The sequence below is a fragment of the Mizuhopecten yessoensis genome, unplaced genomic scaffold, assembly GCF_002113885.1.
Source record: "Mizuhopecten yessoensis strain PY_sf001 unplaced genomic scaffold, ASM211388v2 scaffold8361, whole genome shotgun sequence".
Classification (NCBI taxonomy): domain Eukaryota; kingdom Metazoa; phylum Mollusca; class Bivalvia; order Pectinida; family Pectinidae; genus Mizuhopecten; species Mizuhopecten yessoensis.
The window spans coordinates 1,682,216-1,709,256 of record NW_018407509.1 but is presented as its reverse complement, the minus strand read 5'-3'; the positions used below and the strand labels follow the sequence as shown (position 1 = coordinate 1,709,256).

At 34.9% G+C, this 27,041-nt stretch overlaps 1 protein-coding gene across 2 annotated transcripts in view; it reads left to right on the top strand.

The window, feature by feature from the left end:
• The window catches only part of LOC110455674 (ankyrin repeat and fibronectin type-III domain-containing protein 1-like), a 152,983-nt gene that overhangs the window by 106,145 nt on the left and 19,797 nt on the right, over positions 1-27,041 (top strand). For both annotated transcript variants that reach the window (XM_021505939.1, XM_021505940.1), the window contains 7 exons: positions 6,865-6,893; positions 9,742-9,849; positions 18,336-18,490; positions 19,968-20,084; positions 25,877-25,955; positions 26,286-26,389; positions 26,767-26,903. In XM_021505939.1, the coding sequence (XP_021361614.1) occupies positions 6,865-6,893; positions 9,742-9,849; positions 18,336-18,490; positions 19,968-20,084; positions 25,877-25,955; positions 26,286-26,389; positions 26,767-26,903 (729 nt within the window). The remainder of the gene's footprint in view (positions 1-6,864; positions 6,894-9,741; positions 9,850-18,335; positions 18,491-19,967; positions 20,085-25,876; positions 25,956-26,285; positions 26,390-26,766; positions 26,904-27,041) is intronic.

Sequence of the window (27,041 nt, the reverse complement as noted above, 5' to 3'; positions counted from 1 at the left end):
GCAGAGGGCTACCTTTGTTTTTTTGAGTTTTCCAAATTAGTGTATTTTTAAAATCATCTTGAAATAAACTCATAATTGCCAAAATTTCTTGTTTTCACTTCAACAAGTGGATGTGAAGGATATAGGTTGTTAGGTCTTCTTGTCTATGTATGGTTATACATTGAATTCATATGTCATATTTGACAAATTTAACATGTTCATGCAGGTATAAATACATGTATACATTATTCCTCTGACTGAATTATGTCGGAGTATAAACAATATTTGAATTGCAAATTAGAGTGAAAAAGAACATTTTCACAAGATTTCGGGGATTGATAATGTAACACTAATGTAGATGACAAAGATTGGCATCAGACATGGTTTCAACATGACTTACAAATGTTATGAATCAGAAAAGTCAAATATTTTTCAACAAATATATGCAGTTCATATATTCGATGCATGATATTTGCAAGATTAAACTGGTAAACATGTTTATTTCTTCAGAATATTTTGACTTTTTCTTTGCATGTGACAAACCATGTCAAAAGTTTTAAATATATTTTGACACAAATAACTGTCATGTTTTTTTCAATCTGACATCAAGATCACATATAAGGGTTGAGATATGCAATTCACAGTCCCTAATTTTTCGTGGATTTTCTAAAACCGTCCATTTCACATGTTCTGCTTTTCTCAGATTCTGAAATTGCAAAACTTAAAATAAAAAAAAAGTACATGTAATATCAAGACTAATTAAAGTATTATTCAGCAGGAAAATTCATCTTTCTTTGTTAAGATTTCTTATTGAGATAGATTCTGTTTCTGTACATTAGACAGTAATTACGGTATTCAGAGCTCCCCCCCCCCCCAACAATACATATATATCAACAGAAACCACTCTGTGAAACTCCCAAGACCCTCCAAGTGTCTAAAGTATAGGATTCAAGGTGGGAAGAGAAGGGGGAGCTTAAGTGCTCACTGGTAATAGAAAATGTGGATCCCTTGGGAATTTAATCAGAAAGGGTGTCCTTATGAGAAATAGATTTATATGAGACCTCTCAAAAGCTGACCTGATTGGACACAATAGCTGTCGGCACTGACAGGGGGTTTTAAATCGCGGCGCTGGAATGTTGACAAAGTAAACAAATGGTATAATGATACTTACTGTTAGATTAACGGGAGCGATCATATTGTCATCTTTCTTTGTTGGCCGTTAAATACTGAATACTTAAATTTCCACCAGAAAAATAAAAACGTGTACCATACACTATCATGGATACCTCACGACAATGTTTTGTATAGTCATTTATGACAATGAATAATTATTGACGTGAAAAAGAAAACAATTAGTGGGTATGATGGTAACACCCCTGCGGTGTATTTCAGAAATATTTTTCTTAATTTTTCCCCTGGCTAATCTAAAATTCTATGACCAAATTACCCCTATAGGTATATATATAGCCACCTAAAAATATAGTCCCCACCTCAGAACATCAAAACTCCTCCCTTTCCAATTAAACCTCCAGAAAATGTTTTTATATTTAATGTAAAAACCTGCCATAGCAAACTGCTGTACTTGTTTATAATTGTTACCTGTTTGATTTGTGTATAACTACCATTAATTTCCCAAAAGTTCTTTCTGTTCCCTTCTTTGGCAATTCGTCTATTACCATATATATGCTTCAATAAGCCCAGGGTGCCGACACGTAATTTCTCACTCAAAATAAGAAGGGTTTATTATAGAACAATAAAATAGCATTTGTTGGCATTTTTGCTGAACTCCAATAGATATGGATGGGCTTATTTCCCGGCATCCAGGATAAAAATATGGTAAAATCATCTTTGCAGGATTATTTTTGGATAAATATGGTAAAATCATCTTTTCAGGCTTATTTCTGGATAAATACGGTAAATTCATTCTTTCTGAGCTGTCATATCAGACAGATGTCACTGTATAAAGCTTAATATCTTTCTCAAGCTGCAAAGTTTGTATAAAAAAGTATTAGAAAGATTTATTTCCATGAACATAAATGACAAACTTTGTCAAGTGAAGCAGCAGGTATCTGCATTTCAGTCATGTGAATTCCAGGTTCCCTCCTAGCTGTCACCTGTCTAGAATGGCACTTAAAGTATATGTTATAGTCAGGTATCGCTTTCCACAGGTTTGTCCATGCCCTTTATTGACAGGGTAACAAAACCGTTGTCTGTACAGAAGACTTTAGGAGTTATGCCCCTTTGAATTAACTCTTCTCTTAAATATCGATGTGGTATCTTATGTTCACTTTTTCCAGTAGACTTCATTAATTATAATTTTATTTACTCATGCTGTTTAGGAATTTAAATTTATTCATCAAAATAACTCCCAATTTAACATGAGGAACACATGAAAGATTTAGAACTGTTGCTTTCGTGTAAGGTAATAGGTTTGTATCACCATTTCTCAGTTGAATTTCTTCAAATTTTGTAGTTATATTGCTTTGAAGTTAAGAAATTTTCTGCCACAATAAAAATACAGGTTGTCAGAATTTAAGGGATTTTAAATGGAAATTAATATAAAAAGGAGTAAATTTTGAAGAAAAAAAATGAAAGACATAATTTTTTGCAAAATAATGTCAATAAAAATGATACTGCCATAGATTTAGTTTTGCATTAATGTATATCAATTTGATAAATGCTGAAATTGTGCAAACGATTAAAAATTGACAGTAGTGAAATAGGTAGCTGGTTTCCTGAAGTACAGAAAAATTGACACATGTGACTGACATTGATAAAAAAAAAACTGAATTAATGCCTGGATTGCTTTGAAATACTTTAATATTGAGAGAACACACTGTTCTGTTAATAATAAACATCTATATTCATCAGTTTAAGATTAAACATTAGAATATGTGGAAATTGTGATACTGTCTCCATACATTGGATTTTCAACTAGGGATGTACTTCCTATTTCCGTTCATCATTCGACCTTAATCTGCACATGAACATATCCAGAGGCATGCATAGGACAGTAGGAGTTATGTCCCTTGATATGTGATATAGTGTCTGAATTCTCGTCTCGATCAATCATTTCAGATATTTGTTAAGAGATTTCTGTTACTTCTGGTAAACAACATTTTCTGATGGCCAACATCTCTGGGTACAATCTGACCGTGGGGAAATAATCTGCAATGTTTTCCATTTTTTCGTATTTTGTATCTTGATTAAGATAAAAAAAAATCAATGTTTCCGTACGCAATCTTGGCATAAGGTGTCCGTGTGGTAGCTATGGGATGTAATTTCATCACCGCAAAGGAGAAAACAAAACAGCTAGGCACTGGAGATAATACTTGTGACAACTTTTCTTTTATCGTTATTTGATACGGTGCAATCAGAATTTCTCAAATAGCATTGACAGCCTTAAATTGTAATTAAAGCAGCTTCACCGACTTTTCAAAAATATTTGATATTAATTTGAAACGTCTCAAAGGAACGCGTACTTGTCTAGATCACAGCTGAAATGAATACAGGATCCTTTGTATCAGGTATTTCTGATGACTGTCAAAATGATATTAACTCATCCACCCCTGAAGTTTCATAATGAACTATTCCAACCTTTGAATTGGAAGAGTTCAAATGTGTCTTCAGGGGTGAATGAGTTAAGGATCCCTGTACCACTGACAAACAACTGTTACTACGCATTGGATTATTTTTTTCTGGCATGACAATATCTTTGATAAATCGTCTCTGAAAAGAAAACCAAACCATGTGGGACATTTATGATATTTTTTTTAATAAAGATGAAATAAAATACAGATAAAACAACAACAGTGTTCTTTCTGAAAGTAAAAGGTCAATGGGGCTTAGACTGGGATTCGAACCCTGGACTTCAGATTGTTATACTGTTGCTCTAACCAACTGGCCTACCTAGTCAATGGAATGGACTTGGCCCAACTGTGCTTCAGTTTAATCCAAATAGAAATTAAGGGGAGGTTACCATACCTTGTTGAACTCTTTTATGAGAAATAATAAAGATGAATTAAACAAACTATAATCAAAAACACTAGTGTTCTGAGAGTAAAAAATTCCACAGGGCTAGACCAGGATTTGAACTCTGAACTTCAGGCTGGTAAACTATATCGCTCTAACTGATCAAGCTACCTGGTCGACGGAAGTGTACCAGCCCTACTGTTCTACAGTTATATCAAAAATTTGAACCCTGAACTTCAGGCTGGTAAACTATATCGCTCTAACTGATCGAGCTACCTGGTCGACGGAAATGTACCAGCACAACTGTTCTACAGTTATATCAAAAGAAAGTTAAGGGGGGTTACTGTATTATATTTACATTTGCTCTGCATTGCCACTAGATAACAGTTCCGTGTTATGAGACCATAACACAGGAGTAGTGATATCTCCACAAGACCGACTAACTACCGGATCACTATTCCCCTCAGCACTAGCAAGCAGATAAGCAAAAAAAAAACACTATGATTCAATAACATTCACCGTTTATTGTAAGACTATTATAAAATGTGAATTAAAATTTTGATTGATTAAATAATGGAAATTTTATCAATATTTTTGTGTGTATTTCAAGAACTATCTTTTTGTATGGGGAAAGTCACCGAACAACATTTCGTGAGCAATTCCATGGGCTGTTTGTTCTACCTCTTGAACAAACACGGTGAAATTTAAAATTTAAAAGTGCATTGTGAACTTGGAAGAAATGAAAATTAAAGAAATGAAAAATGTAAATATAAGCATAAAACAGCATTCTGTTCCGTGTTATGGTCCTATGACATGGAACAGGATTGCAGACAAATAATCATAACGCACGTCATAGTTTTGTCTGCAATCCTGTTCCGTGTTGTAGGACCATAACACGGAACAGAATGCTGTTTAATGCTTAGGGGCACTCTATCCTTAAGCATCACATTAATTGGACCCAGATAATCAGTTTGTTATACAGATAACGTAATAAATATAATTCCTACAATCCAAAAAACTAGGAGCTTTTCAGTTGTAAACAATTCTTAAGCACTAGCTAAATCACTTTGAATTTACAATTCCAATTTCATAAATCCTGAAATTTAATTTAAATCTGGATGTTTTGTTGTTAATGAACTGTTGTACTCGTATTTTTAGTAAAATTATGCATTTAATTTTAATAAAATGACACATATTTACAAAAATGTTAACAAAATGTAATTTTATTTGCAAAAGACTGATATATAATTTCCAACTTCATAAAATTTGAAATTTAATTTAAATCTTTGTTTTGTTTGTAATCTATCTTTGGTAGTATGATTGTAGATTTTAATTGTTTTGCAGTTAAATTTATAAAATGACAACTTTACAAAAATATGTTAGCAAAATAGAACTTTATTCGCTATGGTATGAGCTATGATATAATTTCCAATTTCATGAATTTTGAAATTTAATTTTAAATCTAAATGTTTTGTATTTCAACTGTCTGTTGTATTATAATAAAGTTTATTTGTTTTACAGTTAATTTTAGAAAAAAAGATTGAATGAAACGTATATCTAACAAATCACTTTAATATAATTTTAGATGATACCAATTTTTCCTACATTCTCATTGGTTGAACGGTAATCATGTGCAGGTCATTAATTTGTGATATTAACCTGATGTTTCTATTTTTGGAACATCAGGCCAATATTCTCTTAACCCTTTCACCACTACTGTCGACCATAATGGACTTGTCCAAATAAATGTATGGTAGAGTCTATTAAAGTTACCAAGGGGTGAAAGGGTTAATGACATAACTGTCATGTCACAATGCTCTCTCTGCCAATTGCAGTACTTTTTCTCTGTGATTTGCTTTCACCCTGTCTTGTTTAACTCATTAACCCCTGAAGTTTCATAATGAACTATTCCAACCTTTGAATTGGAAGGATTCAAATGTGTCTTCAGGGGTGAACGAGTTAATGATGAAAACATGATAAATATCTATTTAATATAACATTTAAGGGACTTTAATTTTGATGAATATGTGGTTTCATAGATCTGAAAAGTGATATTGCCCTGGACTTTCTCTCGGTTAATATCGTTTTCTCAGGTCCATACAAACAAATATTCACTTCAGGAAAAGTCCACGATTGATAAATTTTACATGTGTAACCTGTGGAGATATGTTTTCCCCCACCTAATGTGTTTTTAACATACCAGGGTACATATGTTTTGTAAATACATGTTCCAGACTCCCCACATGGTTCTCATACAAGTCTCCTCTGGTCCTCATTATTGTGAATTATAACTTTTGAATCCCAGGGAGGGGGAGCCAGGCCATTATCTCTTCCGAAACAGCTACATTCATGCTTTTAAACATCTGGCCAACAAGAAGCAGCAAATACAACTGTAAAAAAAAAACTTGTTAGTTTAATGGAATGAAAACACAACTTTGTTATAAATAAATTTTTGACACGATTATTCAGAAAAATATGAATGATTTGTTGTTATTCATGTATTGAAGTTATTTTGAATTGAATGAGATAAATGTTTTGCGATATATATGAAATGTTTAAAAAACAAAGCGATAATATTGAATTTTACTTTAGCGCTTTTAAGCTGACAGGGCTTCAGCTGTATTGACTGATCAGTCTGAGAGTTGTACTCTAAGTTTAACTCATTCACCCCTGAAATTTTATAATGAACTATTCCAACCTTTGAATTGGAAGAATTCAAATGTGTGTTCAGGGGTGAATGGGTTAAAGGAGCCGGAACAAACTTGGATGTGTGTCTTCTTAACAGAAAGAACAGGTTCATTGCGATACGATTATAAATGATTGTTAATAGTTGATTGTGAATTTTTCACAAAATGTTATCTTTTTAATAATTTTTGGTCATCAAGTAATGTCAATTTCTGGACATCTTTGCAGAACATGGTGCGGAATCAAGATGAAAAGAGGTACGTACGATTTCTGTTCATTTTTGTTTTGCGTTTTATAGCTAATGATCCTATTATATAAAGTACGTGACTGCCGACTACTTATACGAAACTGCTTATTATGCAATCTTAAGATACTCAAGGCTGAGTTCTTTTTCAGCATGCTTCACTAATTACTAAAGTCAACGAATGAAGTACTTCTGCTGAGAAAAAGTATCAGTTGGTCTATATGAGTGGATTTTTCGATACATTACTGTATTTCATAGCTCATAATAGTTTTCTCCAGAAAGCCAGCCAGCCTTTGTATAACAAATTTCACATTATGAAAATCATATCTTGAAAGATATTTAAGAACAGTTTGGAATCAATTTCAAGATTTTTTTTATTGTAAGTCAAGCTTTACTCATGACTTTTCTTTCAATAAAATCTTCAGGTTTTTCTTGTTCTATTGCTCAAAAAAATATTTTTAAATCTAATAAAATTAAAACTGTCAAACATTCTTTTATTTTTTTACCGAACTCGGATGCCTTGATACTTTAAGTGACTTCATTTTCATAAGTGATTAATTTTCGTGTTATTTGGTGAGGAGACTCATATTTGCTTCTTTAAATCATCAGTAAATGATAATTTCAATTTAAAAACTATCAATATTGAAATTGCATTCTCTTAATCATAAACTTAAGTATATGTAAATATTACCAGCTGTAAAATTGTTTATTTTGTATAATATTGGACAGTCTGAGGCATGTAGCAATTAAGTCCTCACACACTTCACAGTACACGTACCTATTTCATGTTGTGGATTTTTCATCATCATTACGACTTTGACATATCACCATTTAATTATCCAGAAACCATTTCTCATAACATAAATGTTGTCTTTTGATGTTCCTTGAGAAATAGCTCAATTTTCATCACATATAACGCAGTGACCACCCATATTGATGTTAAGTGAGACCTAAAGAAAGACATGTATTTTATGACGGTAAAATTTGTGGCTTGAACCCAGTCGCTGAACTCGGATTTCTCGTTTACAGGATCCCTTTCATATTTAATGATAGCCCTTATAACCCTTCTTTTGAAATTACACCTTCTTAATCAAATTCTTTTTGACATGTTTCTTTTTCAACCGCAGAGAATTCATACGAAGATATGATTGAAATAGTTTTCATATAAACGGTTTAAAAACCTATCGGTTTCATTTGACAGATATGTATGCGGTACGTAATTGAGTTTAGAAACAGAGGTTTGTAAGTCTATTTTGTAAAGCATTGAGTCGACAAAGAAGCTGTCACTACCAAATTAAGCCAAAAGCAATTAACGATATTGTAAATGTATAGGATTATTGGGATAAAAAGTCCTCAGTTGTGAAGATAGCCATCTATATTTTCAATATTTGTTAGCTTTAAAAGAAAATATGTTTTTCTCATACAATTTTTTTCTGTCGATTTTATTAATCTTTGAGTATACTTTTTCATGTATCATAATAATTATGTAAGATTTGATTGTTAAAAATAATTGTGATGTAAGTTTCGTAACTTTGTCATGAATGTCAATAGTCGCAAGTTATCACAGGGTAAAATGATTTAGAGCAAGGCTATTTTTTTAGTTAAATCTCATGAAAGTATGTTGTTCTTCTTTTTCAAAGTAGATGAAGCTATATTTATTTCAATTCTGTGTGTCATCATGGTGAATACCCACATAATTTTTACAAGAATTTCAATATATATCCATATAATTTCCGCATGAATTTCAGTAATCACAAATACCATCTGTAGTATTGCCTAAAAACGTTTTTTTTTCTCCTAAAAATATGTAACTTGAAATATACATTCCATGAAATTATAAAAAAAATAAGAGAAAAGCATTTTTGAAAATTTAGTTATAGCCATCAAGTTAACAATGCTTTGATAAGTTAGGCTTTTATCCAGATTTTGGTTAGCTTAACAGAATTGAAATGAAATTTTGAAATTAATTTTTAATTGAAAAAAATATTTAAATTTAAATAAATAATAAACTTCATGTATACTTTATGAGACTTCAAAAGTTTCTCAGCAGAAAAATCTGTAGAAAAGTATCTGAAAATTGCAAGATATGATCACTGATATGATTTTGGTTAAGTTGACAAATCCGTGGAAGGTATATGTTTATTATAGAGGGGTGTTCCTCAGTACTACCTGTATGTGGGTATTACACGTTTAATAGATATGTGAACCTGTACACTGAAAGCACACAAATTAATTTCTTTGGGGTGTTCTTATGTTTATCCACTGTCTTTGAAAAACTTTTTTTTGAGGGATTTACTGATACGGCAGAAGCCTCCTTTCAGCCCTTTCGTGCTAAAACGTCTCAGGGATTTTTAGATTGTGCCGCATTTAAACGGAAAGTGAAGGTAATGACACTGATTACTGCCCGAGCAGAAGAGGCCCAGACATGTCACACGAAAAACTTTCAGGTTAACATTTGTAGATTGTCTTCGTCGGGTGTTAGCAGAAACTCATTTATTTAAACTTTGCCGAAGTGTTAGGACATTAAATCTCTGTCAGGCTTTTGTTTATTGTAAGGGTGTTTGAAAGTGGTGATATAATAAGTCGATCCATTGTATGTCAGGCTGTTCACTGTGTATTGTTGTGATTCTTGTCCCGTACTTATAACATGGACGAGTTCACCATCAATGAAAAGTTTCTCTGTGGAGTTTTGGGGGGGTAATTTTACCTAAACATGTAATACCTCCTGGTGAGACAAAAGGACTCGCACGACAATTGAGAGTCAGTGACGGAATATTAAAGAACGGCACACAACACATCTACCTAGTGTTACGTATTACTGAGTTGTAGATTTTGACAATACATTATTTGTGACTTCACAGACTAGAAAGTTCGGGTGGACTTTACAAGATCGGGCGACGCCTGAGTCAGAAGGACAAAGGGAAGGATAACCTGTGGCAGCAGAGACAACGCTCGGTCAGTCTGGACTGGTAAGTTATCCGCTAATTATTACTTCATATACTTATATCTGCATTTGATCTTGTGATGGAAATTATTTTTCCTTCCTACTTGCTCAGTTTGTTTTAGTCACTTCTGAAATAAGCATCCTTTAAATCAGACATAGCATCTTTATAGTGACCGTAGCCTACTCTTACTTCTGTAGTAAGTGCCCTCTGTAGTGACCGTAGCCTACTCTTACTTCTGAAGTAAGTGCCCTCTGTAGTGACCGTAGCCTACTCTTACTTCTGTAGTAAGTGTCCTCTGTAGTGACCGTAGCCTACTCTTACTTCTGAAGTAAGTGCCCTCTGTAGTGACCGTAGTCTACTCTTACTTCTGAAGTAAGTACCCTCTGTAGTGACCGTAGCCTACTCTTACTTCTGAAGTAAGTGCCCTCTGTAGCGACCGTAGCCTACTCTTACTTCTGTAGTAAGTGTCCTCTGTAGTGGCCGTAGCCTACTCTAACTTCTGAAGTAAGTACCCTCTGTAGTGACCGTAGCCTACTCTTACTTCTGAAGTAAGTGCCCTCTGTAGCGACCGTAGCCTACTCTTACTTCTGTAGTAAGTGCCCTCTGTAGTGGCCGTAGTCTACTCTTACTTCTGAAGTAAGTGTCCTCTGTAGCGACCGTAGCCTACTCTTACTTCTGTAGTAATTAAGTGCCCTCTGTAGTGGCCGTAGTCTACTCTTACTTCTGTAGTAAGTGCCCTCTGTAGTGGCCGTAGTTTACTCTTACTTCTGTAGTAAGTGCCCTCTGTAGTGACTGTAGCCTACTCTTACTTCTGTAGTAAATGTCCTCTGTAGTGACCGTAGCCTACTCTTACTTCTGAAGTAAGTGTCCTCTGTAGCGACCGTAGCCTACTCTTACTTCTGAAGTAAGTGCCCTCTGTAGTGGCCGTAGCCTATTCTTACTTTAAAAGCAATCATCCTCTGTAGTTTTGGAAAGGAATTTCTTACAAATAAATAGGCTGATTGCATTTTGAAAAATTTGACGAAAATATTGAACACCATGCTTGTTTATAAGGTAAAATATCGTTATCCAGATACAATATTTGATGTCGACTATTTGGTTCGTGTATATCTATTATAAGTCTCTCTTAACAATATAGACATCAATTCTTTAATCTAATTCAGCTTACCAACTTCTTTATCCAGAAACTCACTATCTCCTGTCAAATTTAAATATAGCATAAAGCCACAAGGTCTTAAGGGTGTAAGTTACATTTTACCTTGACCTTTTTTTATAGTCCATTATTCTGACTCAAGCCAATAAAAGTTTTACCTTGTCCATCTTCTGAATATTGCTTCACATGAAGCAAAACCATGAAAGGTAAATGATAGATTCTTCATGTACCATAAATGTAATGTAAAGTCATTCAAAGTCTAGTGGCCATCAAGTCAGAGCTTAACACAGTTTTGCGGCATGAAGGGACCGATAGTCTGGGTTTTTTTGTTTTTTGTTTACAAAATATCTTTTTATTACCCCCCCCAAGCTAAATATCAAATGACTGATAATCAATGTCTTTCCCCTGGAAGGATATGCCAGGATTTTACAAGATTTTTTTATAATATTTTGTTATCCACTTTTACAGCTGGGTGACTGGGTAGACTGGGACATTTAGGGTAAAATGTCTTGTCACCCCCCCACACACACACCCACACACACACACACACCCCACCCCACCCCACCCTTTTCCTATTTTCTACTCATACAGTTGAAAGCTATTTACTCTAAGGAGTCAAATATGTAGATATATTGAATAATGATTTAAGCTTAAACTTTCAACGAGTCAAATACCCAGATAACTGGAATCCTGATGAGTCAAATACCCAGGTACATTGTATTTCAACTTTTGATGAGTCGAATGATGAGAAAGCTCAAATTGATAAGTTGAGTACCCCGATGACTCAAACTTTGATAATGCCAAATGTTTTTTGTTTATGACCCTTATGACTTAGTTTAGGGTCACATTTCAAGTTCAACTTACAAGTTAGTTTTTGCTTGAAATCAATTCCTTGCATAGCATTTTCATTGAAATATTTTGGAAGTAATAAGATTTCATTCTGCGCTATATATATCCTTTAACGTACAAAATGGGGGAAATTAGAATGTATACATTGATGAAAATCTCAAAAATTAATTTCAAATTTCATCAATTTAGGCAAAATGCTTGAGATAATCAGTGGCTTATTGACAGGTTTGTATATGTTCGGTGTAAGATCAGATAGCAGTGTCATGATACCAAGGTTCTTGGGTTTACTTTAATGATAGGTTAAACCTCCCATCAAGTAGCTGTTAATTATGTGGCCAACCACATTTGAACCGTTTAAGTGCCTCGTGGTGTTATTGTGAGAATTGGTTTTGGAGGTTCGGACCATTAAAATGTAATGAAAGGTCACCTATATCAGCGACAGGCTGTCGAGGTCTACCCATATAATGTAAACTTATCAAAGGCAATTAAACAAATTCTCAATTCTCAAATTTCCATTTGTGTATTTTTATATTGTTGTCATATTTTCAATACAATTATTTTGCTGAAACGTTTACGCAGATGAATGGCGACAGCTCCGAAAAAGACTGTAAGAATCTGCCTGTAAAATGTAAATTAACCTGAGGCAATTTCACAAACACAAGTAAAAATATTTCAATTCTAAACATTTAATGTTGTTTGTCGTATAGTCAAAACACTAATTTGCTAAATAATTCACTCTACAACTAAATGCAATTTCATAAATACAGGTTTACATTTCCATTCAAAGTTTTACTTAAGTCAAATGTTCAAGACACCAATTTTTGACATATTTAAATGCTAAATAGTTTACCCTAACACACAGGTACAAATTTTAATTAAAAAAATAATTCATGGAGTTTGTCAAATTGTCACATCAAAGAAGTGCTGAAAAAATTAACCATGTCAACAAAATGTTATTGTGAACAAATTTCAAACTTTAATGTTTTACATATTGTTGGTCGAAACACCTATTGCGAAGAATTTGAATAAAAACTAGAAATTGTTGAGGATCGGGAGGGGGAAAGATCAAGATAATTAATATTAGATAGTTTTGTTATGTTAGATGGAAAATACTATTGAAACCTTTTACCCCTATGTAACTTCAGTAGACCCTACCATGCATTGATATGGATGAGTCCATTGTAGTTTACAGTGGTGAAAGGGTTAAATATTGAGGATATTAAGGAGAATATTGCTGTTCAAGAGAGTGGGAGACCGGTGGGGATGGTGNGTGTTCAAATGTGATTGGATTAGAAAGAGGGGGATTAATTTCATGGTAGAAAAAAAATGTAGATAACATTCTAAAACCTCCAAATCTCTCGGCTTCCGTTACACTGCAAAGAAAACAACTCATGAGAAATCTTCGGTCCGTTTTTCTTTTTTCTTTTGAGAAATCGGATCTTGAACAAGCCATTTAAGTTAAAGACATGTATCTGCCCATTCAATAGTTTATCTATGAAATACAATCCTTGTATTTAAATAAAAACAATTTCAGAGGATATTCCTGCTTGTGAAGTTTGTTGTGAAACATATACACTACTGGTAATTCTGTGATCATTGATCGCTTTACCTGTACACACAGGTGAGGCATTGTCACACAGAACTAGTCAGCTTTAACACGTCAGGAGAAGGCTAGGCCGTAACAAACATCAGATATCAATGTATATCTGATGTAGACCTACCTTGTTTAATTAGGAAAAATCATTTAATTGTATGAATGAAATGATCTGTGTCTGTAAAAATCTACGTATAATGCCCCCCCCCCCTGAACCGTCACAGCGACCCACAAGGTACAATGCATACCTGTGTTAACGTTGGTCATAGCACTGAAACGTACACCAGGGGATTTTAAAGTGTGTATGCCTGTATTATTGAGTATTAAGGAATCTGTTCTGGCATGTCTGCATATTAAAATTACCTATTGATAAGACAGAATTCTTTAAAATACGGGATCAAAATAGCTAATGTCTTACCTGCTAAAACCTCTATTGTCCTCTGGGGTTCAGCTCGCAGTAATCTTGTTAATTTTCTTTTGTGGACATTTTATTTGCGATCTGTATTTGACAGAGGAATCATTTAACGTAAGTATGTTACATATATTGAGTGATAGTTATTTGGTGAGAATTTTAATATGTTATAATCGTGCTGTTTGAACCATTGTTTGTTTTGACTCTTAACCAGCTACGTATAAATATTATGTATACTTGAACACTATCAGCGTGTACTTGGGTATATTACTTACATATATCTTCATAATTTGTACGAAGTTTTGCAGTTATTTGTTTTGGTTTTCACGCTACAGTGTGTATAGATATTCAAGGTGTGTCTATACCTGAATTCAAATGATATGTGACATCATCATAATTCGTGTGAAATGTACATTCGTACCTCCTGGATTAATTAATTCACTTATCTGGACCAGGATTTTAAAAAACAGTCTCCCTTTAGGAGGGATATGTAAGTTTCTTGTGAGATTTTATCATGTATCCTTTCCCAGACGTGACATCATATCAATTTAATTAATTCCCTAGAATATTAAGTCATGGAAGAGTAATTCAAATTGTGTGTTGTTTTTTATTCGTAAATGTAAATTATGGACCTCTTAGTTTGGATTTTAAAGTTAATATATAATTTATTAGAAATGTGCTTTAAACTGAAATGAGTTCAAATTTGTATTTTAAAATGTATCATATTATCTCATAAATAAAAAGAGAAGAAAAATCTAGCTGCCATGAAAATTTCCATCATGATGAAATAAATTACAAAAATGTTTATTAAATTTTGTCATATTATTTCATAATTATTATAAAAAATAAAAAAAATCTATCTCAATATGCTATATTAAATATGAATATTCTAATGTTGAAAAATGAATCTTAAAAAGTTGTACTTGGAATGTTATATTTAAACTGTTATGAGAAGTTTTTTAGCAGTGATCTGGAAAATATATACTTCAGAGTTCAGAAAATAATTAATAATTGAATTTATGAAATTAGAGAATGTTCCTGTTATATTTATCTGGAAACAGTCTTGTCGGAATTCAAAATTTCTTGACTTACAAGGTAACGTCTATGTCGAAGGGAGGGTGGACTAGCAAGATAACGTCTGTGTCGGAGGGAGGGTGGACTAACAAGATAACGTCTATGTTGGAGGGAGGGTAGACTAACAAGGTAACGTCTATGTCGGAGGGAGGGTGGACTGACAAGATAATGTCTATGTCAGAGGGAGGGTAGACTTACAAGGTAACGTCTATGTCGGAGGGAGGGTAGACTGACAAGATAACGTCTGTGTCGGAGGGAGGGTGGACTAACAAGGTAACGTCTATGTCGGAGGGAGGATGGACTAACAACAAGATAACGTCTATGTCGGAGGGAGGGTGGACTAACAAGGTAACATCTATGAAGGAGGGAGGGTGGACTGACAAGGTAACTTCTAAGTCGCAGGAAGGGTGGACTGACAAGGTAACATCTATGTGGGAGGGAGGGTCGACTAACAACAAGATAACGTCTATGTCGGAGGGAGGGTGGACTAACAAGGTAACATCTATTTAGGAGGGAGGGTGGACTAACAAGGTAATGTCCATATCGGAGGGAGGGTGGACTGACAAGGTAACTTCTATGTCGGAGGGAGGGTGGACTGATAAGGTAACTTCTATGTCGGAGGGAGGGTGGACTGACAAGATAACGTCTATGTCGGAGGGAGGGTGGACTGACAAGGTAACTTCTAAGTCGCAGGAAGGGTGGACTGACAAGGTAACATCTATGTGGGAGGGAGGGTCGACTAACAACAAGATAACGTCTATGTCGGAGGGAGGGTGGACTGACAAGGTAACGTCTATGTCGGAGGGAGGGGGGACTAACAAGGTAACGTCTATGTCGGAGGGAGGGTGGACTGACAAGGTAACGTCTATGTCGGAGGGAGGGTGGACTAACAAGGTAACATCTATGTCGAAGGGAGGGTAGACTGACAAGGACAGAAAAATTGTTGCCGACAGGGTGACAAAAATCATAACCTAGGGATGACAGAAAAATTGTACCCAAGGGAGTGACAGAGGAATCATTCCCTAAGAGGAGACAGAAAATCATTCCCTAGGGGGTGGCAGAGAAATCATACCCTAAGGGGTGACAGAGAAATCATACCAAGGGGTGACAGAAAATCATTCCCTATGGGGTGGCAGAGAAAACATACCCTAGAGGGTGACAGAGAAATCATACCCTAGAGGGATGACAGAGAAATCATACCCTAGATTAGGTGACTGAGAAATCATACCAAGGGGTGACAGAGAAATCATACCCGAGAGGGTGACAGAGAAATCATACCTAGAGGGGTGACAGAGAAATCATACCCTAGAGGGGTGACAGAGAAATCATACCCTAGATTGGGTGACAGAGAAATCATACCCTAGATGGGGTGACAGAGAAATCATACCCTAGAGGGTGACAGAGAAATATACCCTACAGATGACAGAGAAATCATACCCTAGATGGGGTGGCAGAGAAAACATACCCTAGAAGGTGACAGAGAAATATACCCTACAGATGACAGAGAAATCATACCCTAGATGGGGTGACAGAGAAATCATACCCTAGATTGGGTGACAGAGATATCATACCCTAGAAGGGTGACAGAGAAATCATACCCTAGATTGGGTGACAGAGAAATCATACCCTAGAGGGTGACAGAGAAATATCCCCTACAGATGACAGAGAAATCATGCCCTAGATGGGGTGGCAGAGAAAACATTCCCTAGAAGGTGACAGAGAAATATACCCTACAGATGACAGAGAAATCATCCCCTAGAGGGTGACAGATAAATCATACCCTAGATTTGGTGACAGAGATATCATGCCCTAGAAGGGTGACAGAGAAAACATACCAAGGGGTGGCAGAGGAATCATACCAAGGGGTGGCGGAGAAATCATACCAAGGGGTGGCAGAGAAATCATACCAAGGGGTGGCAGATAAATCATACCCAAGAGGGTGACAGAAAAATCATACCCAAAAGGGTGACAGAGGAATCATACCCTAGAGGGTGGCAGAGAAATCATACCAAGGGGTGACAGAGAAATCATACCCTAGAGGGTGACAGAGAAATCATACCCTAGAGGGGTGACAGAGAAATCATACCCCAGAGGGGTGACAGAGAAATCATACCCTAGAGGGTGGCAGAGAAATTATACCCAAGAGGGTGACAGAAAAATCATACCCAAGAGGGTGACAGAAAAATCATACCCAAGAGGGTGACAGAAAAATCATACCCAAGAGGGTGACAGAGGAATCATACCAAGGGGTGGCAGAGAAATCATACCAAGGGGTGGCAGAGAAATCATACCAAAGGATGGCAGAGAAATCATACCAGTGGGTGGCAGAGAAATCATACCCTAGATTGGGTGACAGAGGAATCATACCAAGGGGTGGCAGAGAAATCATACCAAGGGGGTTGACAAGAGAAATTCATCCAAACGGTTGAATGACGAACCATACTCTAAAGAATGACGGAGAAATTTTCACCAAGGACCAGATATTTTGAAATATTATAAATTTACTGTTAATAAGAAAGAAATGTTATTATAAAACCAAAAGTCTGATAAATTTCCAGTTAGATGAAAACTGAAAGATCAGCATCTTACTTGAAAATGTCCTACATTTAGGTACAAAACATTATGTCAGCTATTTACTCCTACGAATATCCATTATTCGGAGAAAATCTCTTACAAACGACCCCAGCAGTAGTCCACTGGAATTCGTTATGTAGATGATAAAAATGGAAGAAATGGGCAGTAATTTGGGTGATATTAGCTCTCATAGCTGGCTAAAGAGTGTATGTAATGTCGCGCTGGAAGAGACGTTCATCTTAAACGTTCCCCTATGGAGCAGTATCATGTTCAAATATTTCCTCGCAGTGGGGAGACAAGACAAGTGAGTTTTACCCAAACCAGGTGTTCATTTTCGAAACAGATGTAAGAGACCTTGTCAGCTTGAACCACACAAGATTAGGAAATGAAAATGTTTGTCCTTAATCTTAAAAGAAATCTTCAAATTAAAAACAGTTAAATTGTACCTTTGTATAAAATAACTTATTACACAAAGACAAAATACACGAAAATAGTTTTTTTTGTAGCAAAATTGAACAATTTAAAACAATAGCTCAGATTAAAAGTATTGTTAGGTTAATAATTTTGAAATGAAAAAAAACATGCTTTTCTCTGTTTTAATAAATCTGGTACTTTTCATCTTTTCTTATCTTTTCTGCTTGCTCTGTGTTATGCAGCATAGGACTTCGGTCATTGATATGAATTAAAATCTTTATGAAAATCTAATTAAGTGAAATTCTTTAGAGGTTCAAGCTGTTGTGATAATCAGGGGATGTTATGTGCGAGATTTGTGATTCAACACACACAGTATCTGAGGGGACAGCTCTGTAAGGGAGACACGATGATATCACAGAGATTTGTTGTTCTGTTTTCAGTGGCGATGGAAGGAAAATCAAGATATTTATGAGCGAAAATGAAAATACAGGTGTAGCAGACGTCCAATCTCTCTTGCCCACATCCCCCGGGCTTCCAGCTCACCTGCTCAACTTCGGTGCAATGAACACGCCAAACAGACCGAAAACACTCACAGGTATGGACCGTCTGCCAGACAATTTTACAAACATCTATCTATATATATGTTTTAAAAAACATTGCCAGACATAATAGAATTTGAGAAGCAGTGATTTGGGGGGAGGGGGTGGGGGGGTGGGGGGTGCATGTTCTCACTGAGGAATATTAGGTAGGGATATCCGACTCACCTGTTAACTTAGTACATGTACAAAGATAACGTATAAGCTTTATTTATTTTACAATAATTATGAAAAAGTTTTTTATTAAAATAAATTAATCACATTTGTTGGCCCAGATGGAAGCGCACAGTGGGTCTTAGTGTGGGAGGTAACCGGAGTACCTGTGGAAAACCCACAGGATTCGGCAGGTGACTCAATACCTTTCATGTCCAATCAGGGAATCGAACCCAAGTTGTCTTGGTGAAAGACTTATGAAAAACATTTCTGGGAGAAGGCTTCATAAGTTGGGATAACTTGTGCCTAAATTCCATTGCAAATCTGCAACAAAATATGTTTAAATCAAAATGTAAACCAGACTTAAGTATGCACTATCCATTGCGCCAACCAACCGCCCTTAGTACAAGTAATTGAGATAAATTTCATATATTCATGCAATGTTGTATTCATTTACATGCAAACACGTTTTAATAAATTACATAGATAAATAACTATAGAAATTATTTATTTATTTTTTGTTTACTTTTTATTTATTTTTTTTCATTATTTTGAACAAAATTGTATTTGTCTTGATTCTTTCAGTTTTGTTTTTATGTGTTTTTTTCTCCAATTGATCGCTTTATATTTTTTAATCAATACTACTCCCCAGTACCAAATGTATTGTATATATCCAATGGTGAAGTCCTGCATACCAAAGGGTCAGTCTGTCTGTGTCTGCAAATACTTTTAAATATTAATTGGTTGATACGTTCTTTTTAATTTATTTTGCAAACATCTATATTTGTTAATTGGCATGGATGTAAATCAGACCAGCATTGTCCGACTTTTAATTTCGCTGTTTGGAATAGCAGATGGAGAGCCAGAATAGATTTAATGGTACATCAGCCGAGTTTCTAACCAATCATAAACGTGGATCACACCAACATATGGCCAGGATATCACTGTGCCATGTGCTGTACCGATATGTTGGCAACAAAGTTGTGAACAGGATTCGTAATGAGAATCTAGTAATTAAAAATATCTCAAATTTCCATGTTTCACCGATATTTTTTTTCTTCTATCTACATTAAGGATGCAATGTGTTATCAGAATGAAGAGTGTATGTAAAGTGGCGTAGAGAAAATTGAAGAGAAGGAAAATCGTAATTTACAGATATTAGAAACCTTGATGGATGATTTTGAATAGATCGTAGATCAAATGTCTGAACAAATGCTGGGTTTGCAGCAAAAAAAAATTGTTTACAGATATCAAAAATTTTGATGGATGACATTGAATCGCCAGTCGTTTTTTTATTGCAATTAATTTTCTTCAAATTTCAAGTTGCGACACCGAAGAAAAGGGGATCCACAAGTAGCGAAGCAGACGTCATAACACCGAACCGACTTTATGACAAGAAGAAGACCGACAGGGAAAGGAGGGGATCTCCTGAGAGTCAAGGTCAGTATATATAGTAGAATGTCAAGGTCATTGGTCACTCTCAGAATGTCAAGGTCATCGGGTCACTCACAGAATGTCAAGGTTGTTAAATCACTCACAGAATGTCAAGGTCATTGGTCACTCACAGAATGTCAAGGTCTCAGGTCACACACAGAATGTCAAGGTCATTGGTCACTCTCAGAATGTCAAGGTCTCAGGTCACACACAGAATGTCCAGATTGTATTTTGTCAAAAGCGTAGTTTTAAAATTGTAAGGGCACACCAAATATATTACATGACATATTTCTTCAACAATACAGATCAATTCCTTTCAACCATTTCATTTTTTGTGGGGGGGTGGGGAGGAGAAGAAGATAAGAACTCTCTTGTTGATGTAATAAATCTTTCTTTTTTTGTCATTAGTAATGTTTGAAATTTCATGAAGTTCTTTTTAGAAATTTGAGAGTTTTTTGGTACGAAATGAAATCATATGCTATCTTGTTCTAGTTATAAAGTTAATAAGTTTTCTCTGTGTAGTAGAGTTGAATAAATCCAGACACACAGAATCAGTTCATGCTTTTATTATAACCTAAACAGGCAATGGACATCTGAATTGGTGACAGCACATGCGCGTTCTTAGAATGTATTACATACTCCTGCGAGGACCAGGTATGCACACGTGCTGTCACCAATTCAGATGTCCATTGCCTGTTTACGTTTTAATAAAAAGCATGAACTGATTCTGCGTGCCTGGATTTATTCCACTCTACTACATCTGCAAAACAAATATTCATTTATATACAACCTAAGGGCTGTAACAGTGATTTAGTCATCTAATTCTTTCTGTAAACTTATATAGTATTATTGTGTAGGGGAACTGCTCTGGTCAATCATTGGCCTAACGTAGCTCTATTGGTTCGAGTGTCCATCTAGAGTTCGGAGGGTCCTGGGTTGGAATCCCGGTCAGCCTGTGCATTTCTTTTCTCCTGTTACTTGTGGCGCCCTATGAAATATACCCATGGAACGTGGTTTAAGGTCTTGTGTATTATTGAGGTCAAATACTTCTAAAAGGAGGGAGGAATTTAGTGGAATGGACTGGGTCGATAGACCAGGTAGCTTAATTGGTTATAATGTCCGTTTAGAGTTCAGATGGTCACCGGTTCGAATTCTGGTCTGACCATTCTTTTTTTTCTTCTTCTGTTTCAATTGATACCTAGATACATTTAATGTATTGCACGCACTTTAAGTTAATTCTACATTACGAAGTCATTTTACAAATATCACAGCGTGTGTCAGCGATTTTCAAAAGTACACATACCAAGGAATATAAGCTGTTTTATGAAATACGAGAACTCAATCAATATATTATAAAAAGATATGAACATTCCTCTCGTAATTAATTCATTGTCTTAATCAAAAGGTGTACATACACAATGATTAACCTACCATGCTTAAGATCTGGGATTGACAAAAAGGAGCTGGGATTGACCTTTGTGTGACCCCATACATACCCATGTACTCGTGTATTATAGGTCTATATTGGGTTATTTATATATCGTACGGCTAGTTACTGTTTTATAAATAGGAAAAAATCTTGAGATAAAATCAACAATAATTTACTATGACTCGAGGCATAACATTTATACATTAGTCTCACACATTAATGATTTTAATTAGAAATTCAATTTTTTTAAATAATTATTTTTTTCAATTTTGTGTTTTATTGTTAAGTTGTAAGGATTCATTCGAATTCAAATCTTTTTTACAACTGCCGATTTTGTTATGTTTACTGGTTTTGATTATGGTAATTATGCATGATTTAAAAATTTTTAATTTGTATCGTACTGTGTCAGAAACACATAAAGAGATATTATAATTACAAAATATTGGCAATGCTATATCTTTAATTAACGCATGTACTAATTATTCCCCCTGCAGCGAACCCCTGCAATAAACTCCTTCAAGAAGGATGTCCGTCTGTTCATCCATCCATTGGTCTTTCTGTCCGTCTGTCCATCCATCCATCTGTCTTTCTGTCCATTTGCCTGCAGACACAATTTCCTCCAGACAACTTCTCCAATAATACTGCATAGATTTCAATGAAACTTTGTACATGGTATCAATATTCAAAGCACGTGTTAAGGATCTCTGTCTCACATACTGCAGGCAAAACACTAGAGAGTTCCACTGAAGTTTTTTCATAACTACAGTAATCTCCCCTTAATTTCAGTTTCGATGTAACTGTAGCGGGACTGGGCCAGCTAGGTTACTACTTTTGACCTGGTATCTCAGGTGATCAGAGTGACTATATTTCAGGCGGTCAGAGGCCATGGGTTCGAATTCTGGTCTAGTCTGATGCATTTTTACACTCAGAATGCTGTTGTTGATTGATTTTTTTTATTATTATTTTTATTTTCATAAGAGTTTCACAAGGTATGGGTTTCTTTAAAAAAAATATTTGTCTAAGCTAAATATGGTCATGTAAGAAAAATAATTTCCGATGTGGGCCATTTTTGGTAGTGGTACCGAGGATCCTTAATATTGTGAAAGTATATACAAGTAGGTATATCAGTGATGATAAAAGTGTATAGTTTGGTTCAGTATAGCAATTTAAAGTGAATGTCAGCTCATTGCCCATATGTCGATCATTTCTATTTCATTTTAAACAGAGTCATATTTCAACACATACATTTAAAACAGTTCTTCATAATAGCTTTTTATAACACACGTACATCACAGTCTTTTTATCATAAAAGAGTTAGTTGTAATTTAAAAAAATGAATCATATCTGTAATTTATATCATTATCAGAATATGAATCTATATATAATATTTATGAAAAAAAATCTATTAAAAATGAAGGTTATATCTCCTTAATTGATATCGTTATTATTATATGAACCAGTAGATGATTTCTTATCAATACATTTTTAATAAATTGATTTTTATCATAAAACTTTTAAATTTCATAGTGAATGACTCCTTTAATTTAAACAATTTATAAGAATTTAAGCCAGAAAAAAATATTACTAGACATTAATATCTAAAGAAATGAATTTATATTTGTCGTTAAAATTTGTCAATTCACTATCCATTGATTGATATCATATTAAATTGTTCATACTCCGTAACCCGGTTAAAGTGCATTCCTCAGATAGTCTAGATCTCTGCTTTAAGTTCACTTTTGATCAGCAGGGGCTATCGGGGACGTTTTGGTTACTCCCTATTTATCAAAATGATGTGTCAATAAGCACCTTGTCACCGTACGTTTGATGTGGCAGGATGAAAACAAAATAACGGAGACACACCTGGAGGGTTACATAGTTCATCCATCCATGAACACAGGCACACATGTACAAAACACTGTAAATTGACCAATCACACGACAGAGGGGTGAATTTGAACAAAGCATGCTACCCCTGCAGAGCAATGACTCACAACTTTACTCCACAAACACTTGCCATGCCGTTTGTTGGTTTCGTAGATAAACATTTATACGGATAGATCTTTACAAAGGTGATATTTAAGGATTATAACTAGAGGTGGTCAAGTGTTTAGGTGTGGTCATCAGTATTGTAGGGCCCACTGGTCAAGTGGTCAGTGTTATTCTAAACTGGACATCATCAGGTGTCATTCATGACACCCTGCAATGCTAGGTAAGTATAACGTTAGCCGATTGAATTGTTGAAGGCTCCATAAGGTAATGTCCCGTTGATAAGGTAAACAGTTGGTCAAGGGGATTTAACGCTAATGATCCCAAGTCAAGATAAGACTGAAAAGGTGAGACTAATCATGACCGGTGACTGGTCATCAGTGGCCGGAGGCATCAGCTTAAGGGTCAGTCTATACTGTACACTTGTAATTGACCTTGTCACGGACCTGACAGTACAAGATAATAAATAGGTTTTGTGGAGGGATGATACAGGTCTTTGTTGTCCTGTTCGACTGACTTAACTTTTCAGCACTCTATTGTACTGGTCAGCGAACACTTCAATTACAATTTGTTGGTAAGTCCTCTTATCTAATAGGAGTCGACCACTCTGTGATTTAATATATGGTAAGTTTATAACGCTGTTCATAACCTAATGTAAGAAATGAACTTAGGAATGATCCTGTAACATGTTATTTTGCTTTGGTGGACTTGCTCTGTGGTTGAGAATTCCTCTGATTATAGTATATGTTACGTGTATGTATGAAAAAAAGATAAATTATTATTTAAGATTAAGATAGATGTATTTTTTCTTTGTTAGTAAGCTGTCTGTGACTTAATCAGTTTATATTTAGAATTGTTTATGCTGTATATATACATATATATGCAGGTACAAAATATATATATTATATATCAAACTGAAAATTATATATACCCTACAAACCCACTACTGAAATTTTGTTGTATATATATATCTGTCCAATGGTCGTCTTGTCTAGGTCTATATAGATACAAATACAACTTCACCAAATATTTTATTTTATTTTTTTTTATTTTTAATAGAATTTTGCACTTTTCTTACCAATCACTTAAACCATGCAGGTATGATAGTCCTGTTGTTTCCATTAATATTAACGAGATAGAGTTATGGTCCTTGATTTACTAAAAATTGTCCAGTCTGCTTTTACGTAACAATATAAAATGGACTTCAACGAAAGTTTTTAAACATTGTAGCTATTATATGGACCCATGCATGTGAAACCATCATATTTTTGTATGAGTTAATATGTCCGTTGATGTAATTATCTAACATGGAATGCTCGTCTTTCAATTGGTTCGATTTAATTTCATACAGTTTTAATTGACATCAATTAATTATGATAGCATTAATAAACTCATTAGTACCCTATTCAGATATTAAATATAAACGTGGGGAAATAAGGCATTGTGGGTGGTAACTTAATTATGGGGAGTCATGCAGGGGGCGATATATAATTATAGCTTCTCAGTTACAGCCCTAGGTCATAATTAAATTACCTTTACATTTAAATACTGACGTGTTAAAAGATTTACAATGTACTTGTTTAAAGTGTGAAATTCACCCAGAGGTAACTTTACAATGGTGGCGTCATGCAGGCAATTTTATGTAACACCTCCATTGTAAAATGAGACAACTTAATGATATAGACTAATTCTATCATGACACGCATTTCCTTTCTATGATGAGGATCTTATAATATCTTTTATGAAAGGTAATTAGGACTTTGTAAATTAATTGATGATATATAAAAATGTACACAAGAGTTGATGACATATTTACAAGATACACAAGAATTGATGACATGTTTAAAAGATACACACGATTTGGTGACATGTTTAGAAAATACAGAAGATTACATGACATATTTGAAAGGTATATGTGAGAATTGAACGTACACTAGAAGGATGACATTTAAAAGGTACACAAGTGTTGATGACATGTTTAAGAGGTGCACAAGAACTGATGACAAATTTAAAAGTACATAAAAAATTTGATGACATGTTTAAAAGATTTACAAGAATTGATGACATATTTAAGAAGTAAACAAAAATTGATGAAATATTTATTAAATACGCAAGAAGTGATGAAATTAAAAAGATACACACTAACTGATGACATTTTCAAAAGGTAAACAAGAATTGATGACATATTAAAAGGAAAACAAGAATTCATGACATCATTAAAAGATACACAAGATTTATGACATTTAAAAACTACATACAAGTTGATGACATATTTAAATGGTACACAAAAATGCATGTCTTTGAACAGCCAGGTCATTCAGTATATTCTGAAAACTAACAAAAATTTGACTTTGGAGTTTTTCTTTCTTGTATGATTTCAGCTCTGTTTGATGCAGTGGAACAGCAGAATATAGACCTGGCAAAAACGGTGTTGGATGTTGGCGGGCTACATATCAACAGGTCAGTTAACAGCGCTATACATGTTAGTACGGGTCTAGGGGTTCATTTTGGATGTCCAGGTGGGCTGTGATAACTAGAACATATTTTTTTCTAATGTAAAATTAAATTCATTGCGGAAATACAAACCCCATCCTTACCCCTCTCTACTCATCACCATCCTGCCCCTAACCTCCCCAAACCCCACTTTCCCCCAAGTTTGATTCATGTTTAATATTCTTAACCCTCATTCTTCGTAACACAATTTAAGTTATTCATTGAGTCCTGACCTTTAGAATGAACTTTTCAATCAGTTTAAGTGACATTTGACTTACAGCTTCTTTTTACTTTCAGTACGAACAGTGAGGGGTTAACTCCCCTTGATGTGGCGGTTATGACCAACAACATCCCCATGGCTAAGATGCTGCTGTTACATGGGGCTCGGGAAAGTCCACTCTGTAAGTCTAAGTACAAATGTCAAATACTTAGGGTTTTTTACGTTAAGTACAGATGGTCAATGTTTTCCATCAAAACTGAAGCTTCAGAATGATCTTTTGACAAATTCAAATGTCATTTCAAAGATAGTCACACTCAAGAAATTAAAAAATATAAAGGGTATGAGAAACTGTCAACCTAGGAATGTATGGTTACTTTTGAGTACAAATTCAGTCACAAAATGTCCCTTAGCAAATTTATGGTCACTTTGGAAAATCACAAACAACAAACGTGTGATCATTTCATTTTACTATAACCAATCTGATAATCATTTTGTAATTTCAAAACGCTTGGCTACCAATTGTTACCATTAATTAATTAAATCATGTCTGATCTTTAGTCCAGAAGTATGTCAACAGTCGGTCAGACAGACTGGATGCTCTCGTTTCTGAAGCAGAGAAGAGGGTCGTCGACTTGTCCGCCATTATACTCAACACTTCCACCAACAACGGATACGTATCAAACACACAACAGAAGGTCAGTAGTCCTCAGCACCATTCTCAGTAGTCCTCAGCACCATTCTCAGTTGTCCTCAGCACCATTCTCAGTAGTCCTCAGCACCATTCTCAGTAGTCCTCAGCACCATTCTCAGTAGTCCTCAGCACCATTCTCAGT